The sequence below is a fragment of the Balaenoptera acutorostrata genome, chromosome 2 (assembly GCF_949987535.1).
Source record: "Balaenoptera acutorostrata chromosome 2, mBalAcu1.1, whole genome shotgun sequence".
Classification (NCBI taxonomy): domain Eukaryota; kingdom Metazoa; phylum Chordata; class Mammalia; order Artiodactyla; family Balaenopteridae; genus Balaenoptera; species Balaenoptera acutorostrata.
In genome coordinates this window covers 161950135-161974313 of record NC_080065.1, presented here as the reverse complement: position 1 = coordinate 161974313, position 24179 = coordinate 161950135, and the positions used below count along the sequence as shown (strand labels likewise).

Sequence of the window (24179 nt, the reverse complement as noted above, 5' to 3'; positions counted from 1 at the left end):
AAATTAAGGTACATCTGTATAACAGAATAGCATCCAGCAATGAAGTGCATACACTGACATGAGATGTTCCTTGTATAGTAGATGAAAGAAGTTACAGAACAGTATGATATCTCATTTACATAAGAAATATAAAAATACACATACATAAGAATATAAAAAGCATTGAGTGAGTACACCAAAAAGTTAACTGTATTGGAATCTGGGTGTTGACTATTAGAATTATATTTAGGTTGTTTTCTCTTGATTTCTTCTCATTTTTTTCTACCAGAAACATATATTACTATTATACCAAAAAAAGTCAGAGAAAGAGTAGCAAAGAATATCTAAGAAACATCAGAAAGAAGAATGTAAATATAAAATATTTGGAAATGACCTTCACAAAATATATTAACATATTATTTGAAGAAAATGGTTACACTTTTATTAGAGTTAAAAATGAGATTTGAAGATAAATGGATTTATCTATCTATCTACCAAGTTTCTGGCTAAAAGGCAATATAATAAAGATTTAACTTCTTTCCCATTTAATTTACAGGATTAAAATAATCCCAAACAAAATCACAATGAAGTTTTTTTGGTTTTTGTTTTTTGTTTTTAAGGGCAAATCATTCATTTATTGTTTAAAGATTGCAAGACAACATCTGAATTTCTGTAGCACAATGTAAATGTTTTACTTTTTTGATAAAGCAGAGTATAATAGAAAAAAACAATTAGTTTCCAGTAATATCTATATCTCTATTCAGAATTAAGTCTTCCACAGACATGTCACCTGGAAACAAAAGCCTGTTACAAAAAGCAAAGCTTCAACAAGAGCGGCTACTTTTCGGGCAGGGAAAGGTTCATCCCTCTAGGGGGATGCTGTGCTATGTAAAATGGCTGCAAGGTCACAGCCTTGAGGGCGCTGGAAGTCTATTCTCCTGTTCCACATGAAGTAGTGTGGTGAACTTCAAACGTCCGTTCATCTGCAACCAAGCTGGCAACCTTTAACTGATTCTTTCAAGCAGGTAAAAAATAAATTAAAAGAAATCCCTACACTGATGTTCCTTGATTTACACTGTTAAATCGTTCATTAACATGTAATTCTGGCTAAGAATTACATTTGAGACTCCTTGTTCAGATTTTGGTTAACAGTACAAATCTTTCCGAAATTCAAGTTCTTATTAATCAATCATTTGTCAGCTAGGATACATTCAGGCATCAGCTGCAACTACAGAATAGATGCACTGCCTCAGCGCTTGGGAAAGACAGAATCTAGAACACTACTAGCAGACAAAATATCTGTTTCTAGACAGCATATGTGCAGTACAGCAAGATAAAAACATATATTCATATGTTGGCTTGTTTAAGCCTCAAGCCCTCAATCCTTTGTTGAAATACAATAATTTCATTCCTATGGGTTTTTTTTTTCATTCCTATGGTTTTTAATACCAAAAACTCAACCTCCAGGAGGGCTAAAGTCTAATTTATACTCCAAACCAAGTAGCAGTGCAGTTCGCTACTACTGAGGCTGAATCCATAAAGACTTCAAGACCACGTCCAGAAGACAAGTTATTATATATAACACCCTAGAAGGTCTGAAACATAATAATCATATACATAGCAGGTCCTCCAGAGCTTTTTACCTATAACATGTTTTTTGATGAAAGTTATTTAATGTACTGGAGATAACTGTGACTTACTGATCAAATATTTGAGTACTTGTACTTACCTGGGATTTCATTTCTGGTGAAAGAAAAAGGAAGAACAGGACTCACTTAAAAAAGAAAACAAACTTTATAAGTGAAAGTAAAAATCTTATCACACACTATCACTTTTGGAAGCAGCATAGAGGGGCAGTCAACGGTAAAACACTGGTGAAGTAGGTCAAAACTCTAGGCCAAAAATCCATTATTATTATCATCAGTGACAGTACCACAACTGTGCCCTTCATAATTAATAATCACTCCTAAGAATCTTCATTTGGCACCAGATGATGCGTTTAAGAGAAACACTCTGGGAGGTTTTGAATCAGTCTTGGTTTTTTGTTAGCCAAGTTACAGGAAAATGTTTAAAGTGGGGGGAAGGGAAGAAGGAAACGGACCAGAAAAAGAATTTAAGCCATAAACCAACAAAGCACTGATAGTTCCAAACATGTCAGACACTAAAATGACTGATATAGGCTCAAGTGGTTTATTAAACCTATAAAAAGACTACACCAGCAAAGTCCCCATTTATCTGTAGAGTTCAGAAACTAAAACAAGGAATATTTTAGCTTGAAACCTTATCTCAAGAGAATCATATACACTTCACATGAATAAAAATACCTGAACCCAAAAAAAAAAAAAAAAAAAAAACCTGAAACCAAACATTTTTAATTGCTCCAATACCCCAAATATAAAGAAAAAATTAATTCAGAAGACTGGGCAATCTCTATCTCCCCTCCACACTAACCACCCATCCCATGGAAGACCAAGGGAGATCAGACTTTCCAGACTTCTAACACCTGGCTGCTGCAAAATTCTACGGAGACTCCTTGTGGAACAGCAGTCTCCCATCTCTTGTGTCTCTCCCTGTCATGATCATGCAGGAAGCAAGTCTGGCTGTGCTATTTGTTATCACTGTCTGTCACCCATCTGCAACATGATATTGCTACAAAGGTAAGTACAAAGTAACGTATCTAGTTCCCTTTCCCCCAGAAGGTTGAGGCTCAGGTACAGGGGTAATTCTCCTGTGCACAGTCATAATTTAGGCCGACTCAGTGACTTCAACAGGCTTCATCATGTGATCAGGTTTGTTGCCAGCTGCATAATGCTCCCACATCTGTAGATAGAGCTGCTCTAGTTCCATTGTGTATTGTTTGATGTTGAACAGAGGGCTAGATATTCTCTGCTTCCAGACTTTGCCACGAATTCTCTTCAGGTATTCTAGATCAGTTCCCAGTTTCACAGCTATGTCTTCATACTCTTGTCTATTTTTAGCAATAAGCTCAAGACAGCCTAAACAAGTGAGCTGGGAAGCTGCAACTCGGGAAGCAAGAGTCTCTCCTGGCATAGTCACCATGGGTGTCCCCGACCAAAGGACATCCATCCCTGTGGTGTGTCCATTACAGAGTGGAGTGTCCAAGCAGACATCAGCCAGCTGGCCTCTCCGAACATGTTCCTCTTTAGGAGCAACAGGTGAAAAAATGATACGGTTCTGGGGAAGGCCCATATTTTGCACGTACTGTTGAATATTAGGTTCTCCTACTGCTGGGAAACGCAACAGCCACAGTACGCTATTGGGAACACGCTTTAGAATATTTGCCCACATCTGCAAAGTAGATGGGTCAATTTTATATAACTGATTAAAGTTACAGTACACAATGGCATCTTCCGGTAACCCGTACTGAGAACGTGTGGTTACAATAATGGTACGGGGAACCTCCTCTCCAGTGGCAGCCTTATTGTTGATCTGGGTAGTTGCCAGTCCATTGCTAATACTGAATCCATTAATTGTTATCTGAATTTGTCCTCTGTTAATCATTTCAATAACTGCTTCTGCAATCGTATTCATAGGAATGACAGGCATATTGAGAGCTATATTACTGCTGTCTGTTTTGTCTCCTCCATCAGGACATTTCATCTTGACAATTTTCACGTCTGGTAGACTATCAAGAAATGCTTTGAGGTCGATGCCATTCAGCACAATTCGATTGTCATAAATGTGCCCATTGGACTTAAAATCGATGACTGCTTTTTCCTTCAGGTGAGGGAACATATTAGCATGATCACCAATAAAGAAAGTATGGGGCATATAAGCCAGTTTCTCAGAATACTGCTCAGCAACTTCAGCAGGTGAAGTTTCCTGATCAGTGATGATATAATCCATGAAAAGTGCGCCACTAGTCCCAGGGTACCCCAGCCACATTGCCTGAAGAGGAGCTGGCCTGAGAGCAAAGAGTTCATTTCGAGCACCCCTGGTATAACCATTCATATTTACAAGGATGTGTATACCATCTTGATGGATGCGATCAGCTGCTTTTCCATCGCATGGAATCTGAGAAAGATCAACGAAATGATCGGCTTCTGCCATCACCTTCGCTCGGAAGTTTGTGCCATCATCTGGGCTCAGGGCATAACAGAATACCTCAAATTTATCACGATTGTGCATGCCTGGAATAGACTGCATAAGATGAGAAGTAGGATGGTTCCCAAAGTCAGAACTCACGTATCCTACACGCAGTCGACCATCACTGAGCTTCAAGTCCTTTGGATGTTCATACGGTGGTTTGTGAAGGACACTGATGTTATCCAGGCAGAGGTGCCCATGCCTCTCGGCAATAGCCTTCCTGACGCCGTGAGGAAGAGGATATAACATGCTGTGATGAGGCTGCACGGAAGGCAACCTGTTCTTCTCTAACTGGTCAGCCACAACGCTGACCAACCTCTTCATGCGCTCATCATAGTCTGTCCAGTCACAGACAGTCTGCAGGCAATGAGCCAGATTACAATACGCGTCAGGAAAATCAGGTTGAAGCTTCAGAGCAGTGCGATAAGAAGCAATTGCTTCTGGAATATTCCCTGAATCCTGGTGAATGGAAGCCAGATTGCTGTGGGCTTCCGCAAATGCAGGGTCAATCTGAATGGCACGGGTATAACACTGCAAGGCTCCCTGAACATCCTGCATCCCCGTTAGAGTGTTTCCCATATTACAGTAGGCCTCGGCAAAGGTAGGACTGATTCGAATAGCCTCCTTATAATGCATCAGAGCTTCCTGCACTTTTCCCTGCTGCTGCAATACACTTGCTAAATTTGAATGGGCAGCAGCAAACTCTGGGAAGACTTCTAATGCTTTACAATACAAGCGAACTGCCTCTTCAGTGTTTCCCTGTTCTCGCTTGGTATTGGCTAGGTTATTCAGAGAGTCTGCATGGGTGGGACACAGCCAGAGAGCTGTATTATAACAATCTTCTGCTTCGGCAACACTGCCCTTCTCTTTGAGAGCGTTGGCTAGGTTGCAGTAAGCGTCCGGGAAGTGTGGTTGCAATTCAATAGCTCGCCTGTAGGTGTCTATTGCCAGATCTATCAGGCCTTGCTCATAGTATACACAAGCCAGGCTGCCATGTACCACTGCATGATTTGGACTCAAGCTTAGGGCACGAAGGTAAGCTGCCACAGCTCGTTCAAAAATCCGTGCCTCTTTGAAGACATTTCCTAAATTGATATAAGCATCCAGAAAATTGGGGTCATGGGTGACAGCCTTTTCAAAGTGATGAATTGCAAGCCAAATCTCCCCTTGTGCATTGAAAACACAGGCAAGATTACTCCAAGCTACTGCAAAGTTCGGTTGCGTCTCAATTGCTTTCAAATAACATGCCTTGGCTTCTTCCAAGCGACCCAGGGCTTTGAGCAGGTTCCCCAGGTCACTGCAAACAAAGTACAGATCAGGATTGTACTGAAGAGCAGAGGCGTAAGCTTGTACTGCCCCTTCCATGTCGCCTGCTGCTACCAAAGCGGCTGCCAGGTTAATATAACCATCGATGAAATCTGGTTTGAGACGCAACGCATGCCGGTAATGCTCGATTGCTTCCTGCAACTGCCCGCTTTCCTTGTACACATTCCCCAAATTTGAATAGGCTTCTGCCAGAAGAGGGTTCTTTTTAATTGCCAGACTACTAAAGCGGGCAGATCCGTCCAGCCTTCGACACCGGAAGTGTATAGATGAAAGTAATAAAAGTACACCAGTATTGTCTGGCTCTTGTCTCCAGAGCTGCATGCAGTGTCTCTCAGCTGCCTCAAAATCTCCCGCCTGATAGGCTCGCTGTGTCAACTCTGCTAACCCTTGGAAGGAAAGCATACGTTTCGTTGGGTCTGTGCTGTCGGCCACGTTGCCCACGGAAGACGCCATCTGGAGCTTCTGGAGGGAGTGTGAAAAGAGGGTAATTGAGTCCCGCTGCTGCCACTACTGGCAAGAATGTTTCTAGAGGTAGCAAATACAAGGGCAGCAGCCGTACCACTGCTTTGGCAGGCTTAAGCGGCGGCAACAGTTACATACACTGAACCTTAGGAACTCTGGTTGGCCATCTATGTCTCACGGTCTTGAAAAAAATCACAATGAAGTCTTTTTTAATTGATAAAATGGTTCTAAAGTTTATCTGGAGATGCAAGAGGGAAGAGATGTGGGGACATATGTATATGTATAACTGATTCACTTTGTTATAAAGCAGAAACTAACACACCATAGTAAAGCAATTATACTCCAATAAAGATGTTAAAAAAATATAAAGTTTATCTGGAAGAATAAATGGGGCTATTGATAATAGAATTCTGAAAATTAAAATTAAGAGGTTAGACTTGTTCTAATGGATACATTTTAAAATGAATGCTAAAGAGACAACCGTTGAACCACTATGATACAGTCAAATAGAAAGCTCTTATACATCTAGCAGAAAGTGCTCAAACATCTCTTCATATTTTTTTTTTTTAAATATTTATTTATTTTTGGCTGTGTTGGGTCTTCGTTTCTGTGCGAGGGCTTTCTCTAGTTGAGGAGAGCGGGGGCCACTCTTCATCGCGGTGCGCGGGCCTCTCACTGTCGCGGCCTCTCTTGTTGCGGAGCACAGGCTCCAGACGCGCAGGCTCAGTAGCTGTGGCTCGCGGGCCTAGTCGCTCCGGGGCATGTGGGATCTTCCCAGACCAGGGCTCGAACCCGTGTCCCCTGCATTGGCAGGCAGATTCTCAACCGCTGCGCCACCAGGGAAGCCCTCTTCATAGTTTTGGAGACAGTGAATGTTGGAGGAAATAATGGTAATAGAGAAAGTATAAAATAAATAATGTTGGAATAATGGTTAAGGAAGGGTAGTTAATTTTTTACCTTAAAATACGTTCTAAAACAAATCTGACTGTATTTACCTAAAATCAATTATAGAGAAGTTAATGTAAAAAAATTTAAATCATTATTCAGAGGGAGCACAGAAAATATGTAACAGATTCACGATGGTATAAGTCACTAAATCCAATGACTTTGCAGGACCAACTGATAATCTTGACTACCAACACTCTTTTTCTTCCCTTTGCTTCCTTTGACTTCTTTGACACACACTGCCCTGATTTTTCACCTCACTTTGGTTGCTACTTCTCCAATTCCTTTGCAAGATTATCGTCCTTTGAAAGCCATTACATGTTTGAGTTCCTCAGGGCCCATTCCTTCTCTACACTGTCTCCCAAGATATTCACATTTACCCACGGCTCCAATTACCACCTCTACTCAGGTGACTCAAATGTAACTCTCCCCCAGGCATTTCTTACCTATCAGTATAAGTCAGAATCCCTGAAAGAGAAAGGTGTCACACTCAAATGTACCGTAATTAAGGAGACTGTAGTCAAGAGATCATTTGCAAAGGGTTTGAGGAAAACAACAGAGGACAGTAGTCCAGCATCTCAGGGAGCTTTTACTGCCTAGGCTTAAAGGAGGAGGTTAGGGACTTCCCTGGTGGCTCAGTGGTTAAGAATCCACCTGCCAGTGCAGGGGTTCAAGCCCTGGTCCGGAAAGATCCCACATGCCACGGAGCAACTGAGCCTGTGCGCCACAACTACTCAGCCTGCACTCTAGAGCCCGCGAGCCACAACTACTGAGCCCACGTGCCGCAACTACTGAAGCCCGCGTGCTGCAACTTCTGAAGACCGGGCACCTAGAACCCGTGCTCTGCAACAAGAGAAGCCACCGAAATGAGAAGCCCACTCACTGCAACGAAGAGTAGCCCCCACTTACCATGACTAGAGAAAGCCCGGGCGCAGCAAAGATCCAACCCAGCCAAAAATTACTTAATTAATTTTTAAAAAAAGGAGGAGGTGGAAATGATTACTGGATTCGAGAGAGAAAAAAAGAGGAAGAGGTGGGAGGAAGAAGAGCAGGAGGAGCAGGAGGAGCAGGAGGCAGAGGAAGAGGGTTTGAAGGAGGCAGGGTGGAAAGAGGAGGAGGTGGGGAAGAGGAAGAGATGATGCAGGATGTATATCGTATCGAGTAAATACTCAGCCTTCACGCTTCTTCCTTCATGTACCTCCTATGGGCTGAACGCAACTAGAAGGCAGAGCACACGGGAGCAGGTGCTGGGGATACATGGAATCTTGACATCCCACACACGTCAATGTCTCCGGGCAGGGATCAGCGTAGAGATGGGTGGAGAGTGGCTCTAGATGGGGAGGCAGAAGATATCTACCTAACAGACACCTCCAGCTTGGCTTCTTCTCTAAGACATCCCAGGGATATTTAAAACTCAGCAGGTCCAAGATTAAACTCATGAACTGCCCACTCCACAACCTCTCAAGAACAAGACTAATGAAAAACAAACTGGTCCTCTTTCAGTGTTTTCTGTGTCATCAAATGGTATCAAGGTCAGGCCTGTCTTCCCATAACTGTGCAGGAGTGGATTGGAGTGGGACAAGAGTAGGTGCACATAGATCATTGAGGACGCTATTCCCCTAGTCCAGACACAAATGATGATAGAATGGGCTGAGGAAGTGTTGGTAATGATGAACAGAAGTGGATGGATTGAAGTGGATAGATTGAAGAGATATTTAGAAAGCAAAGTTGTTAGGACTTGTTATGAGATTGGATGTTTGGAGGTAAAAGTAATGTGGTTGTCAAAGATGACACCTTCAGTGATTTCCCATAGATCTTAGGAAGGAGACACAACTCCTTAACATGGACTTACTGGCCCTGCGTGGTCAGCATCCCCCACTTCCCACCCTTCAACCTTCCGCCTTCACTTACGCCAGGCCCCTCTGAGGATGTGGACCATGTTCTGCATTCTTTCAGTCCTTCCTGTTTCCTGTGCTTGCCCCTGAGCAGGACATTTGGACCTGCTCTTTCCACTGCCTGTAATGCTCTTAGCCCACTACCTAAGTCCTCTTTATCATTCTTAGCTCAGTCACCACTTCCCCAGGAAAGCTTCCCCTGACTTCCCTAACTAGACCTAACCCTCCTATGAAAGCGCTCCTAGACTGGGTCCTTCCCTCTGTAGCCTCTATCCTTTAGTAGCTTACACACACTTGTGTGGCTTTTTAGTGAACGTCTAACATATTCTCAATCCCCCACCAGGATATGAACTCCACGAGGACAGGGGCTGTGTCTTTCTTGTCTCACAGTAAATAGTCTTATTGCCTCTCGTAGTACTTGGCACCTTGTAGTACACACACACACACACACACGCACACGCACACACACACACACACACTCTCTTTAATGAATGAATGAATAAAAGTAAAAGCAATGGAATACATCATGCAGAAACACACTGATGGATTTAATAGACTTAAATTATAATCTTCTCTATATTAAACAAGAGTAAGGAGTAAATGATAAGTGATAAACTTAGAGATATATTCATAATATAAAGACAAGAAGACTATATCTCAGTAGAGTTCTTGCCACATCAACAATACAAATAATACCCAACAGGAATTGACAAAAACAAAACAAACAAAAAAAACCCCTAGAACAGAAAGAGTTATGAAAACTTTTCACTGTAAAAATTGAAACTCCAAATAAACCTGGCCTAAACAATAAGGAAACCCACTGTATCACGTAACCAGAAGGATAGGATGGCTTCCCTCAGGATCATGAGACGGTACCCAACGATCACCGGGGACAGCATGCTTTCTTGTGCACATTCATCAGAGGAGAAATGCAGTCTCTTTGTTAGCAATACAATACAAATCCTGGGCTTCCCTAGTGGCACAGTGGTTGAGAATCTGCCCGCCATTGCAGGGGACACGGGTTCAAGCCCTGGTCTGGGAAGATCCCACATGCCGCGGAGCAACTAGGCCCGTGAGCCACAACTACTGAGCCTGCACGTCTGGAGCTTGTGCTCCGCAAAAAGAGAGGCCGCGATAGTGAGAGGCCCGTGCACCACCATGAAGAGTGGCCCCCGCTTGCCACAACTAGAGGAAGCCCTTGCACAGAAACGAAGACCCAACACAGCCAAAAATAAATAAATAAATAATAAAAAAATAAAAGGATTTCCTTTAAAAAAATATTTAAAACGTGAAATTTTGATGACGTTTTAAAAAAAAAAGCATATTCAAGGAAATATAGAAACCTGTGATCTTTGGTGGAATTAGTTTACCTAGCTGTGTACTGAAAGGTAATGGTCTTTTGAGGCCCCTCTCTCACACTATCCTGCCCCCTGGGGCCACAGATAAACCTGTTAGCTAGAAAGCAAGCTGGTTGAGGCTGGGCAAAGATTTATGTATATCACCCAGGGCAAACTTTTTTCTGAAAAGGTGGAAAAAGCCTCAATAGTTATGAGGAAGGTGGATTCCAGAAGGCATGAATTAGCAATGGTCCTGAAGGGAATCCCGCAAGGGAATTCGGAGAAGATGGTCAGAGAATGAGGGCCGAGCTAGGAAGGGGCAGGATTGATATATGAGCCATAGTCCTTCATTGCGTTTGGAAATGGCTGCATTTGGCAGAAGACATCCTTATTCTTCAACGAACAGAAACATTTGCTTCCAAGTCATCTGGATTTTTTGCTCCCCTAAATAAATACTTCTGGATTCAATCAGAGTGGGAGACAAACAAATTTAGTTGTTTAAAATCCCACTCATATTTCTGAGCCGTTTTCTTATCAATTATCATTGGAGTATCTTTCACTTAGTAAGTAACTGAGGTGCTAATTCTTGGTCTTGAAATGTGATACCAGACCCAAGCCATATTCTTTGAAATCATTGGGTTAATGTGTCTTCATCTAGAAATGTGACTCCTCCTAAAACGATTTCCCTTAAAAACTGTGGGACATTGAACCATTCCAATTACCATTGGGCTCGCCAGTGATACAGATGGTGGGAAATTCCACCATACTTTATATATTATCTCATTGCCACTATAGCAAGAACTTGCTGAATTCTTTAGAGATTATGATGTTATTAACTCAGGTTCCATTTATAGGCCAGCATGACAAGGACAACTGCTTTCCTGTGTTGCATTTATTTCTTTATACTGAGTCTTCCTCTTGCTTAGAAGCAGTTCCTTCATTGTTTCAAGTTAGTTACATTAATTTGGATCCGTTTTCCAATGTCAGACTATTTGCTTTTAATCATATGGTCTTGTCATCTGCATGTGTACTTTATTCTTAAGTTACTGATTACATTTAGAGGTAAATGAGTTAATATGCACCCTCACAGATCAACAAGAAACCATTACACATCTAGGCAGTAGTGACATAGAAATAAAGGCTACCTCTTTTGTAAGCAGTTTTTTTTTTAATGTGAGTCCAGTAGCACTGAAACTTTCTTCAGCCTTACATATTTGAGTAGATTTTAGTATGTCATCTGTGTGGATTATGAGTTTGTAGGCTTTGGCTCTGAAAGCTGTAATTACCAATGTTTGAAAGACATCTGTGAGGGTGAGGATATGGAGAAGATAAGCCAAAAGCAAGATATATAATTACCACACCCTGTCTTCCTATTGGGAACTCTGGATGTTTTAAGCAATTAGGACGTTTTAGACAGGTCCTTCTCCTATCAGAGTGCAATATCAGGTTGCTCTGAATGTAAGTCATCAATCTTTCAGGCAGGAAGTGTCCTCTCTCACATACACTATCAGCTCATAGGTCCTTCAATGACTAGGGGTGGAAAAGATCCATACTTCTCTATTACTGAGTGAACATATCCCTGACTGTCCTGCTATAAAGGCAATTTTTATAGAGGGAAAAACACTGGGCCTGGAGTCAGGAGAGCTGATTCCCAGCTCTGAATCTCTCATGTGCTGTGACCCTGGCCAAGGCTTCAAGCCTCAATTTTCCCATCTGAAAAATGGAAATAGTATAACTACCTCATAGAATGATCACAAGCAAAAAGGTCATATTTATGAAAGTGCTTTAAAAATACTATGAAATTTCTATACAGTTCAGGATATAGAAAATAAAAAATCATGTAGAGTTGCACCATTTCTTTGGAATGTTAAATATTTGTTTCTGTTTTCATCTCTGGTTAAATACTGAACATATATGCTTTCAATATTTAGGAATGCATTGAATGCATAGCTCCGCTATGGGTAGCTATGACTTGGAAATATTGGGAGAAATGACAAGATTCCTTGTTATTGATAATTAACAAAGGAACCCTTTCTTTCAAAGGTAAGGGTAGCTTAAACCTGACTCACAGTACTTTGCTCTGCCTGATTTTCTTTAAGGAAAACTGCTGAAAAGTTTTCTAAGAATAAGTGAGGTGAGATTGGCCCTTGAGTAAGGAGAGTGGGCAGCTAAAGCCTAAAGCTTCTTTTTCAATAACAAGTTTAAGTGCCTTGTTTATTTTCATGGGATTAAGTGACACTTGTATAAATACCTTACTGAGTAATGGTGCTGTGGCAAAAGTGAAGTTTATTTAAGACACTGCTCCACCCAAGGTGAGCAATTAAAGCAGGTATGTAAACTAAGTCACCTTTGGCTTCTCTACTCAACCCGATGAGTAAGTAGTACTAGAAAGGAAAAATGGTGTGGGGTATATGGCATGGCTGGAGGTGGGAAGAAATAGGAAGGCAGAAGAAGGCTCCCTGAAAGAATGAAGGAAGTGTGAACGGTGGTAGGGAAACTATAACAATTGAAAATTGATTCCGACTATTGATATCAGTCTATCAAGTTAATGCAAATTAAGGTGGCATGAGATTTCTTTAAAAAAAAAAAAAAGCCTTTTCCCCATACAGTGTAATAATAACCACCTTATTTTAAATGTAGCCAAGAAGGGCTGTGTTTGCTCATGTGATAGGGTTTCCATACTTCCCACAGCTGGGGAAGTATCAGCTAATATTGATTTAGCACTCATTTATACCTGATGGTCAGGACCAACTAGAATAGAGGAAAACTGGTACAAATTAGTGAGGCCCTGTGGTCCCAGTAAGTGGTCTGGGGCCCAAATGTTGTATATCAATACAAATAACTCTTCCTGGGAAGGAATGGAAAAAATATTTTAAATGGATCTGAATCTGCTCTCAGAAGTTCTAGTGCTATTGGGCTAAAGACCTCCTTTAAGAATGTTAGGAATGGGTAAGATCAAGTTACATTCTTAGATTTTTATTATGTTTAGCTTATTAATTTGGGAGGTAAGCAAACTAGAAGCAGAACAGGCTTTAAAACATCTGAGTTTGTTATTATATTATGAATAATAACTGTTAGCTGGTCCATTCCATTTACCTTTTCCTCAATGAAATTCTCTATAAAGAAATATCCATAAACTAGTCTTACATTTTAAATATCGCTGCAGATTATTTGGAACCATAGAATTAGATACCAATCCACTGAAAACTGTTTTCTTTGGGTAATTTCCACGAATTGACATCAGTTATCCACAAATCTTTGTATTTGGCTAAACACTGAGAAAATATGTGGGGCCTGCAATTAAACTTAGTGAACTTTTAATCGTTTCTAATCCACTGTTTCCCAAATTGGCCAAATCATAAACATCACTTGGGGAACTTGTTAAAAATTGTACAATCCTGCCCCTCCTGCTCCCAGACCTGCTGAATTAGACTCTCTAGGGAATGAGGCTGAAATCTGTATTTTTAGAAGGGCCCCAAGAATGCCTGCTGAGATATATGTTTGGGAAACAATTCTATGTCCTTGTCGTATTCCTCATGATGTCGGAGCCCTTCAAACCCCAATATTCCCTTCTGACTACCCCTCTCCTCAGTGATCGCAGGCTTTTTTTCTGTTCCACCCCACCTAAGAAAGGCACATTCCCACCAACCACTGTGGCCCTCAGCAGCAGTGAGTCTCTGCGGCAGGTGCAGTGGAGAGCGTCTACCATCTTGGGTGGGGAGGTCATGGAGTAAAGGGATGGAGGTGTGGTCTGGAAAAGTCTTTCCAGAGATTCCCCTTGACAACCAGTTGTAGATGACATTGCTACCTCCTTAAATGGCCACGCTCAACTTCCTTTGCTCTACATAAATTTTTTCTTTACCTTCACTCTCTTAACGTCCCTTCTTCCTGTAAATGGAGGGGGAAACATTGTCCCGTTTTGTCAAACTTGTGCTCTTGATCAAATCCTCTACTGCCTCATGGAAACTAAATCTATTAGTCCTCCTCATTCCAACTTCATTTTTTTCTCTTTTGGCTTCCATTGGCATATCAGTAGATGTTTCTTCCCTATTCTTTTTAAACTAAAGCAACATATACTTTCTTGGACTCTGATGAACCCCAAGATCCCATTTGACTTCATGCCTTCTGTTTACTGTCAAATTTCTCAAAAAGAGAATTCTACATTACTTGCATTCATCTTCTCACCCTTCTCATCAACCCAACTGTACCCTGGCTTCCACAGAGCCACATTTTATGGACACTATTGGTGTGAAGATTTCCAGTGATGAGATCCAATGACTTTGCTTAGCCCTTAACCTTCTTCCCCATCTAACAGCTTTTGACATTGCTGATCACCACATCCTTTTAAAGACTTTATCAACTAGTGATCATTTAACTATAAGAACAAAAACCTATTCAAATGATTGAAACAGCAAGGGGGAGGGTAATATAAGACCAAAGAAACTCTCTCACAGAAAGTATAATAGGGCTGCACAGGGATTAGCATCAGGAACTAGGAAGCTATCAGTAACCAATAAAGTTTTAACAAATAATTCTTGGGCACCTGCTATATTCCAGGCACTCCTAGGTGTTCAGTGACCAAGTAGTCAACAGAAGAGACAAGGTCCCTGCCTTGAGAGACTTTATAATCTAGTGGGGAAGGCTTACATAAACAGGTAAACAATTGTGTATTTACACCATATAATGAGCACTACAGATGAAACAAACTGACCTAATGATACATTATTATAGGTTATTAGTGATAGGCAAGGACTCAGAAAGGATACTCTGAAGACAAGACATTTAAACTGAGATCTGAAGAATGTGAGGGAGCCACTCAGGGCAACTGAGGATTGGGGCTGTGGAAGGAGTGTTTTAGGCTGAGGATACACCTGTGTGCAGACCCTGCAGTGCTGTTTCGGGGGAAGTGAAAGGAGGCCACTGTGGCTGGAACTTAAAGGGTGAGGGGGAGAATCAAGGGAGGTAAGGTTGGAGAAGGAGGCAGAAGCCAGAGCAGGCCAGGCCTTTTAAGTATTTAAAGGAATTTGGATCTCATGGCAAACTAATTGGAAAACATTGAACTGATTTAAGCAGGAAACAACAGGGTCCGATGTATTTCCAGGTTTACCCTGACTGATGAGCAGAAAATAGATGAAAGGAGGCAAGAGTAGAAGGTAGAAGACCAGTTGGCAGCTACAGCAATAGCTCAGGTAAGAGATGATGGCAGTTTGATTTAATGTAGTAGCAGAGGAGATGGAGAGAAGTGGATGGACTACACATCTATTCACGAGGAGCAAATAAGAGGACCAGCTGATAGGTTAGAGTTGGGGAGGGAAGGAGAGGGAAAAATCAAGAATATTGCCTGGGTTGTCCTGTTTACAATAACTGGGTGAATGGTGATAACATTTACTGAAGTGGGAAAAAGTAAAGATAGAATTTCTTTTTAATAGTGAGGGGAGGAAAGCAGGTTGATAGAAATTGAGAGTTTAGTTCTATTTCAGATACATTAATTTCAGATATTCACGGAGACTTGACATGTCATACAGACAAATGAATATCTGAATACAGATTTTGGAGGAAATGTCTAGGCTAAAGAGATTAATTTGCGAATTTGTTACCATTTTTAGTATTTAAAGCTATGGGAATGACTGAGATTACCAAGAAGGTGAGTTCACAGACAAGAAAGCAGAGAATAGAGCCCAGTTTTTAGAGGGCAGTAGAGGAGGAAAAACCCCTGAAGGTCACTGAACAGCAGTGGTTAGAGATTTAGGAGACAGACCAGCCAATAGAAGAGATTTGGTTTTCAAGAAGTTGAGCCTGACCAACTGTGTTGAAAACTGCTAAAAGTTGGAGTAGGATGAGGTTCAAGGAACATCCACTGGGTCCAGCAATATGTAGGCTGTTGACAACATGGATTAGCAGTTTTCATTGGCGTGGTGGGGGTGGAAGTCAGATTCGAGTAGATTGAATAGGAAATCAGAGTTAACCTGTAGACATCTCTCTCAAGAAGGTTTGCTGTGAAGGGATCAGAGAATTAGTATTACAGATGGAAAGGGATAGCATAAGAATCTTTGTTTTTTTCTAAATGTTAGGATGGAGGATGTTTGTACATATTGGGGATAATCAAGAATTTGATGATGAACAAGAGGAAGGGAATAACTGAAGAAATGAAACCCCTAAGAAGAGGGGAAGGAATTTAAATCATAAGTAGAGGAATGGCTTTTGACAGGAGAGGAAGAAAGAAAGGAGAGATGGGTCCAAATGCCAAAAGATTTGTAGATTTGATGGTAGGAATATACTGGAGTCGCATCAGGGTAGGCAGGTGTGGGGATGGTTTTAGAAGATTGAAGAAAAGGGATAAGACAGAAAATAGTCGTCATGGGAAAATAAGCATACTCTCAGTTTCTCTCTCTCTCGCTCTCAGGTCATCTGTTCTCATTTTGATTTTCTGCAAGTCACTTCATTCGTTTCTTTCAGAAGGCAGGTTTCCTCCACTTTTCTGTTTCTGTGACAGAAGATGGCCACCCCATAAACAGGTTTCTGTGATCACCCAGTTCATGCCCTTAATAGAATAACATTGTATTTCTTAATTCCAAATTCCCAGGGGAGAAAACCTGATTGGTGCAGCTTTGGTCAGTTATCGAACTCAGGTCAAACCAACCATGGTCAGAAGAACAAGGTCAAATTGTACAAACATAGCTGTCAGGCCCAAACCCTCTGTGTGTTGGCGGAGGATTAGATCTTAGAGAAGGGGACGTGAGCTCCCAGATATACCACAGACATCTACCAAACATCCTCTGAGACACCAAATTCTTTAATTAAGAAGTTCTTCCCTTCTGCCTTCTTTCCTAGTTTTGTTTTCTTTGGATTGTTTATGTGCTTACTTTTCCTCCTCCACTAATGTATAATTTCTCAAAATTTTCGCCTTGATCCTCTTTTTCTTTATTTCTATATTTTTCTCCCTCGCCAACTTCATTTGTGCCCATGGCTTCAACTATCATATGTACATGGATAACCCCCCAAACCATACCTATGCTCTTCTCAACTATCATTTAAAAACTGCTCTTAAAAACTCCAAACGAGTTTTTTTCTCTTTTTTCCCCTTGTATCAAAATCAGATGATGAATGTTAACTCAACTAGTTACGGTAAACATTTCATACTATAGGTAAGTCAAGTCTTTACGCTGTACACCTTCAACTTATACAGTGCTATATGTCAATTATATCTCAATAAAACAAAGGAAAAAACTGTCTCCACTTGAATATCCTCTGGTTCTCTTATTTATAGATGAGCTCATTATCTTCTCCCAAACCTGCTCCTTCTCTTGGCTCCCTATTCCTGTTAAAGCCACCACTATCCTCTTAGGCATCCAAGCCTGAAGCTTCAGAGCTGTCTGACGTCCTACTTTCAAGGTCCATCAGCTAAGAAGGAGTATCACCTGCATCTTTTCCTCCCCTCCATGTCCCCTATCATTCTCCTAACTCTCATTACCTAAACTCCCATGGACTATTCTCAAAGTCTACTAAATCATCTTCCAGTTTACAGTCTCCATCCAGGTTGTAAACTATTCTTGCATGAATATTCAAAAAGCCCAGCTCCATTCATGTTCTCCCCACCCGCTCAAGAATCTTCAACAGCTCCTCCCTGCATACTCGATAAAGGGCAAGCCTTGCCTGGCAACCTCCATGACATGTCATCAACAGACCAAGACTTATCTTCCATTTACCATCAGTCGAGGCACACTGCTCGATCATCTCCTAACACAGCCTGTGTATCCCTAGTGACAAGATTTCCTCATACTCTTCTTCCCTGAAGCCTTTCCTCAAAAGTGATCTTTCCCTCCCATTGCTTCCATTGGCTTTATTTGCATCTCTCTTATGGAAGACCTGTATTTAGACATGGTTTCTACCTTTATCTGTAGAAATTACCTTTTTACCTCTGAGAGACTACAATTTACCAAAGTATGAAAACAAGGATCTCTTACAGAGTATACAAGAGCGTCGCACTTTGAAGGCATTTAATAAGTGACTTGATGAGGAGTTACTAAGGCCTGATGCTAGTATTATTGCTATTAAATGCTCATGTAGGCCTATTAAATATATTAATATGAACCTTTTCAATAGGATGCTTGGTAGGACACTGGAAACCTTCTCAATAGGATGCTTGGTAGGACACTGTGCTATAAAAAGTTTAAAATAATTTTAATAACTTCTCTAGTCAAGCGCTGCTGATGAGTTGATTGCACCTTAACAGCAGTCACTCAACACACTTATATGGTAAAAAGTAAAATTCAGTCACAGAGGAGGAAATTAATCGACACAGTTTAATCACTCCAAACTCTCACTTAAAAAAAATAGTATTATGATAATCAAGCACAGTCTCTTCATAGGACCACTACTGCTCTCATGTACTGTTGACACCATGTTTGGAACTAAAACAAATGAAATGTCACAGCAAAGAGAGAATATTTGTAGGTTTCTGGTCCCCAAATCTTGATTTAGCCTCGGAATGTGTTGGCTTTGTTCAATACAGTCTTTTAGTTAAATGATAAAACTCTACTTATGCATCAGCCTAGGGGATGTGCCCCTGGCATCATAGTTGGCGATAGGAACTGCTGTGGAGATGAAAGCTGAACAATTGGTGGTCCTCATCACTATTTTCTATCCAGGCAGGAATAATTGCATGCATACTCTTTTGATATTTATCACTTAAAAAACAAGATACCCCCTCTTTCTCTTGCCTCTTCTGAACTTCTTTTAAAAACAAAGCATAGGGACTTCCCTGGCGGCGCAGTGGATAAGAATCTGCCTGTCCATGCAGGGGACACGGGTTCAATTCCTGGTCCGGGAAGATCCCACGTGCCGCGGAGCAACTAAGCCCGTGCAACACAACTACTGAGCCTGTGCTCTAGAGCCTGTGTGCCACAACTACTGAGCCCACGCGCCGCAACTACTGAAGCCCACACGCCTAGAGCCTGTGCTCCTCAACAAGAGGAGCCACCACAAGGAGGAGCCCATGCACCGCAATGAGGAATAGCCCCTGCTCGCCACAGCTAGAGAAAGCCTGTGCACAGCAACAAAGACCCATCCCAGCCAAAAATAAATAAAGTTAAATCTTTAAAAAAAAAAAAAAAGCATAGGGAAAAGCTCCTTGACATTAGTCTTATCAAGGATTTTATGGTTCTGACACCCAAAGCATCACAACAAAAGCAAAAATCAACAAGTGAAACTACATCAAACTAAAAAGCCTTCTGCACAGCAAAAGAAACAATCAACAAAAACGAAAAGACCACCCACAGAATGGGAGAAATATTTGCAAACAACATATTTGATAAGGGGTTCATATCCAAAATATATAAGCAACTCATGCAATAGCAAAAAACCAAAACAATCCCATTAAAAATGGGCAAAGGATCTGAGTAGACATTTTTTCCAAAGAAGATATTCAAACGGTCAACAGGTATATGAAAAGGTGCTCAACATCACTAATCATCAGAGAAATACAAATTAAAACCGAAATGAGATACCACCTCACACTTGTTAGAATGGCTATTATCAACAAGTTAAGCAATAATAAGTACTGGTGAGGATATAGAGACATGGGAACCCTTGTGCACTGTTGACGGGATTGTAAACTCGTGCAGCCACTATGTAGAACATTATGGAGGTTCCTCAAAAACTTAAAAAATAGAACTACCATATGATCCAGCAATCCCACTTCTGGGTATATATCTGAAGGAAATGAAATCAATATCTCAAAGAGATATGTGCATTCCCATGTTCATTGCAGCACTATTTACAACAGCCAAGATATGAAAATAACCCAAGTGTCCACTGATGGATGAATGGAAAAAAATTGTGGTATATATACACAATGGAATATTATTCAGCCATAAAAAGAAGGAAATCCTGCCTTTTGTGATGACATGGATGAACCTTGAGGGCATTATGATACGTGAAGTAAGTCAGATGGAGAAAGACAAATACTATATGATCTCACTTACATGTGGAATCGAAAAAAATCCAAACTCATATGAACAGAGAATAGGAGCAGGGGCTGGGGAGTGGGAGAAATGGGTGAGGGTGGTCAATGGTACAAACTTCAAGTTATAAGATGAATAAGTTCAGGGACGTAATGTACAGCATGGTGACTATAGTTAACGACAGTATATTGTATATTTAAAAGCTACTAAGAGAATAGAATTTAAAAGTTCTCATCATAAAAAAGGTTTATAACTATGTGAGGTGATGGATGTGTTAAGTAACCTTATCGTGTTAATCATTTTGCACTAAATACCCATATCAAATCATTACATTACACGCCTTCAACTTACACAATCTTTTATGTCAATTACATCTCAATAAAGCTGGGGGGAAAGAAACAAAGTAAAATATTTATTATTTACATGAAATGTTCCTTTCTACTTAATTAAATATATATATTTTTCAGTTTCCTTACACAGGCCTCTTGAGAATTGCTCCTAACAGAGAGAGAGAACTAACCACATACCAGCAGATGTCACTCTGTAAGGGATCCTCCTCAACTGTCCTTCTCTGTCAGTTCCAGTTGGTTATTTTTTTTTCCTGCAAATTTCAACTGCCTTTTCTCCATTACCAATTTCAGTTTCCATTTTCAACATCTGATGAGCCTCCAAGAGCCACTAGGACTAGTATTTTTTTTTTAAACATCTTTATTGGAGTCTAATTGCTTTACAATGGTGTTAGTTTCTGCTTTATAACAAAGTGAATCAGTTATACAGATACATATGTTCCCATATCTCCTCCCTCTCGCGTCACCCTCCCTCCCACCCTCCTTATCCCACCCCTCTTAGGACTAGTATTTTTCACTTTGCCTGTATAAGGATCATAATACAAGATATGCTTCCCTTTTGAATGCTGGCCCCAGTGCGAATATCTGTTTAGTTTAAAAAGCCACATGGAACATTTTTCTACTCTGTGGCTATGTCTTTGCAACAGTGATATACTTCTTATTATCCTTTTTTTTTTTTTTTTTTTCTGATGAAAGGCACAGTTTAGTTCATGGGACAAGCACTGGTTAAAATTTGCTACTCTTTTCAACAACATTGAGCAAATATTGTCTACCAGGTACCAAGCACTATTGTGGAGAGTCAGCAGTAATAAAACAGATAAAAAGTCTTGCCTTCATGGCTCTTACATTCTACACGGACAGAACAAAAAATAATTAAAATATACAATAGGTAGGTGGTGATGTGTGCTCTGGGGGAAAAAAAAGGAAGAGAGTAGGGAACATCTAGGGGGTGCTTGCAATTTTAAAAAAGAGTTTTCAGAAAAGCTTTCATTGTGAAGGTGATGACATCTGAGTGAAGACCTGGAGGAAATGAGGGAGCAAGCCATGTGGGTAACTGGGGTAGGAACTGCTCAGGCAGAGGAAACACCTAGTGCAAAGGTGCACGTAGCCTGTCACAAGCAGTAAGGAGTTTTACTGTAAGCATCTGCCAGGGACAAAAATTCAGGCAAGGCTCTTTTTGTTGCTGCTCTAAAGAATCCACCTACAAGAGAGTTTAATCAGCTGAAGATGAACATCAGTGCAGATCTGTTTAGTGTTCTCTCTCAGCCGTGACCTCATTTCTGATACTGACAGCCTGGACTGCCTCTTAGATTTGGTTGGGGCTTGGATGCATCCCCTGGCAAACCTGGATGAAACTAGAAGAGGCAGGTTTTGGTAGCTCTGTAGGCCCGTTAGTTATCTCATTCTCTCTTCACATGGGGCTACATATTAATCAGAGGTAGCCAATGATTCCAAGTTTTAATGCAACCTAAAGTATAGTCCATTACCATACATGAACCAAGAAGTAAGTGTAATCGTTCTACTTCAGATTAGCTAACGGTGGAATCTTGTTCCACAAACAGCCAAGACACGGGTTACTGAGAACAAAGGTATTTCCCATGCCACCAAATTGCGCTTTCAGTGTTGTCTTCTTCTAGGTAGGTCAACATAGTAAAGAGGTCATTACCAACATTAACATATATAGAATTTCCAGGGATTATGTTACACTTGTATTCAACAAATAGAGATAATCTGCACGGGACCTAGCCATCCCATAGCTAGCACAGTCGAGTATGCTCTTCTCGCCCAGCAATCCACACTTCCTTCTAAGGGGGGTCCCAATTTACTGAGGGGTATGTTTTCCTAAAGCTTCTTTTCATACCCTTGGAGCCCACTCCCAAACTCACTAAGAATAAAATACTCTTAAGAACTCAACAAATGGACATTGGAAAGCCGATACTGGGTTTAGTTGATTTTAGCCCACCTTTGATTTGTTTGGAGACTGAATTCCTTACACATAAAGATCAGTATTTATTTCATGAGAACAAAGGTTTAAGAGGCAACCAAGATATATTTAGTAAAGAGAAGGTGATTGAACCTCCAAATAGGTCATGGTGACTTATGAGCAACTGAAAATAGTATTTTAAGATCATACTAGTTCTCTGTGTGCGTCATTTAGATTTGTTTTGGTTGTCTGATTTAAGTTGGCGTTGGCAGTTTTGAACAAACACAGAAAGACTTTAACACATGGCTAGGTAGGTTGTTTTAGATCCAAATCAGGTATTGATCATTAGGACTGTGGCTTGGTATAAATTTAGAATTACTGTAATCTAAAGTGTTGGGGTCGTTACATACTTATATTTAGGAGTGGCCAGAGATAACATTTCTATTATGAAACCATGCTCTAATCAAATCGACAACTTGGCAATTTACCAGCATTTTTAAACACTTCACATATTTTAATCCGTCAATTTTTGTTCTTGATATTCTGAAAAAGTCATCAGAAAGAAGCCATTTATCATTCTTTTTCCCCATGAAGGAAGGCAATTTCCTAATGAATGAGGAAATCTTTCATTTCAGATGGAAAAAATAACACAATAGGTCAATTATACTAAATTTAAAAGAGTAAAGTTTTTACTACATTTATATTTAATATATGTTATTCTGGAAAGCAAATACATGTGAACACAATGGGGATAATAGTAGTATCGTACCTTGTGGATTATAGGAGGATTGAAGGAATTAACACATAAAACATTCTTACAACAGTGGCTGATACATGAAATGCTCAGTAAATGTTAGCTGTTATTCTACTATGTGATAAAGTGAGGAACTGTCACTAGTATTCATGGGTGCAATTCTTGCATTTTACAGAAAAAGTGGTTTCATCCACTTTTTACAGAACCTAGTATGCTTTCTGTTCTGAGGGCACAATGAAGCTGAGAGGGATGGCTCCTCTAAGTGAAACTGACCCCTGCATTTAGTGCCTGAAACCAGAGGAAGCTTGTCAGTGTGGGCAGACACCAAGAGTAGACCAATCTGATCTCCCACTTCTTTTTTCTCTCATGGAAACGAATGGAGGGTATCTGATGTGGACCCTTCAATCAATTGTTCCTGCTTAATGTTTCAAACCTTGGTTTACTGTGGGGTAAACTTCGGTTCCTGACAGTCATCCAAAATCTTAGTTTCTCTTCAGTTCCACTGCAGAATAAAAACTAAATTTACCCCAGTGGATTGTTACATCAAGTCTGGTATTATTTCTCCCAAGAGGACATCTGCTTCTGGGAAAAGACAACAGGGTGTGCCCTCCATTACACCTCCATTTAACTGACGGTGCAATGATGTACAATTCCTTGTTGACCCCTGCAATTCAGAGTTATTGTCTTGGAACAGAAGATTTGATGATCTCTTTTCACTCCATAGGATAACTGTAAAAGTATCCACCCAGTGTTCAATCCAACCCCCAGACATTGCTTCTGATGGCCTTACATTCTTTTAATTAGTCTACTCAACACAGAAACTCAGATTCCTAAAATTAGTGGGGAAGGGATGGATTCTTCTCAAACATCCCACCACCAGAACAGGTGTACTTGGAAAGTCAAGTTTGCCTGACGTATCCTCTGTCTCAAGTGGTACAAACGGCCCTGGAGGGTGGAGCCCTCACAGCCTGCTTCCCTGGGCGTGCGCGTCTGTGGGTGTCGGGGTACGCGCAGGACACACACGGACCCACTGTCCCAGGGCAGCCCAATCACGGTCCCCCTCTCACCTCAAAGCCTGTCAACTCTCACGCCCCTCCTTGAACGCACAGCCCCTTTCTCCGCCTTCGCTCCTTCGTATCCC

General features: G+C 40.9%; 1 protein-coding gene across 1 annotated transcript; it reads right to left on the bottom strand.

The window, feature by feature from the left end:
- Positions 1–2618: 2618 nt before the first annotated feature.
- Positions 2619–24166, bottom strand: LOC130707366 (UDP-N-acetylglucosamine--peptide N-acetylglucosaminyltransferase 110 kDa subunit-like). Its single transcript, XM_057541598.1, has 2 exons — positions 24106–24166; positions 2619–5874 (listed from the first exon to the last, which is right to left on the bottom strand). Exon 2 carries the CDS (start codon positions 5863–5865, stop codon positions 2725–2727), a length of 3141 nt encoding a protein of 1046 aa, XP_057397581.1. The 5' UTR covers positions 5866–5874; positions 24106–24166; the 3' UTR covers positions 2619–2724.
- Positions 24167–24179: the final 13 nt, after the last annotated feature.

Coding starts and splice junctions, on each gene's coding strand:
- LOC130707366 (XM_057541598.1), bottom strand. CDS start 5,865: ATGGCGTCTTCCGTGGGCAACGTGGCCGACAGCACAGACCCAACGAAA.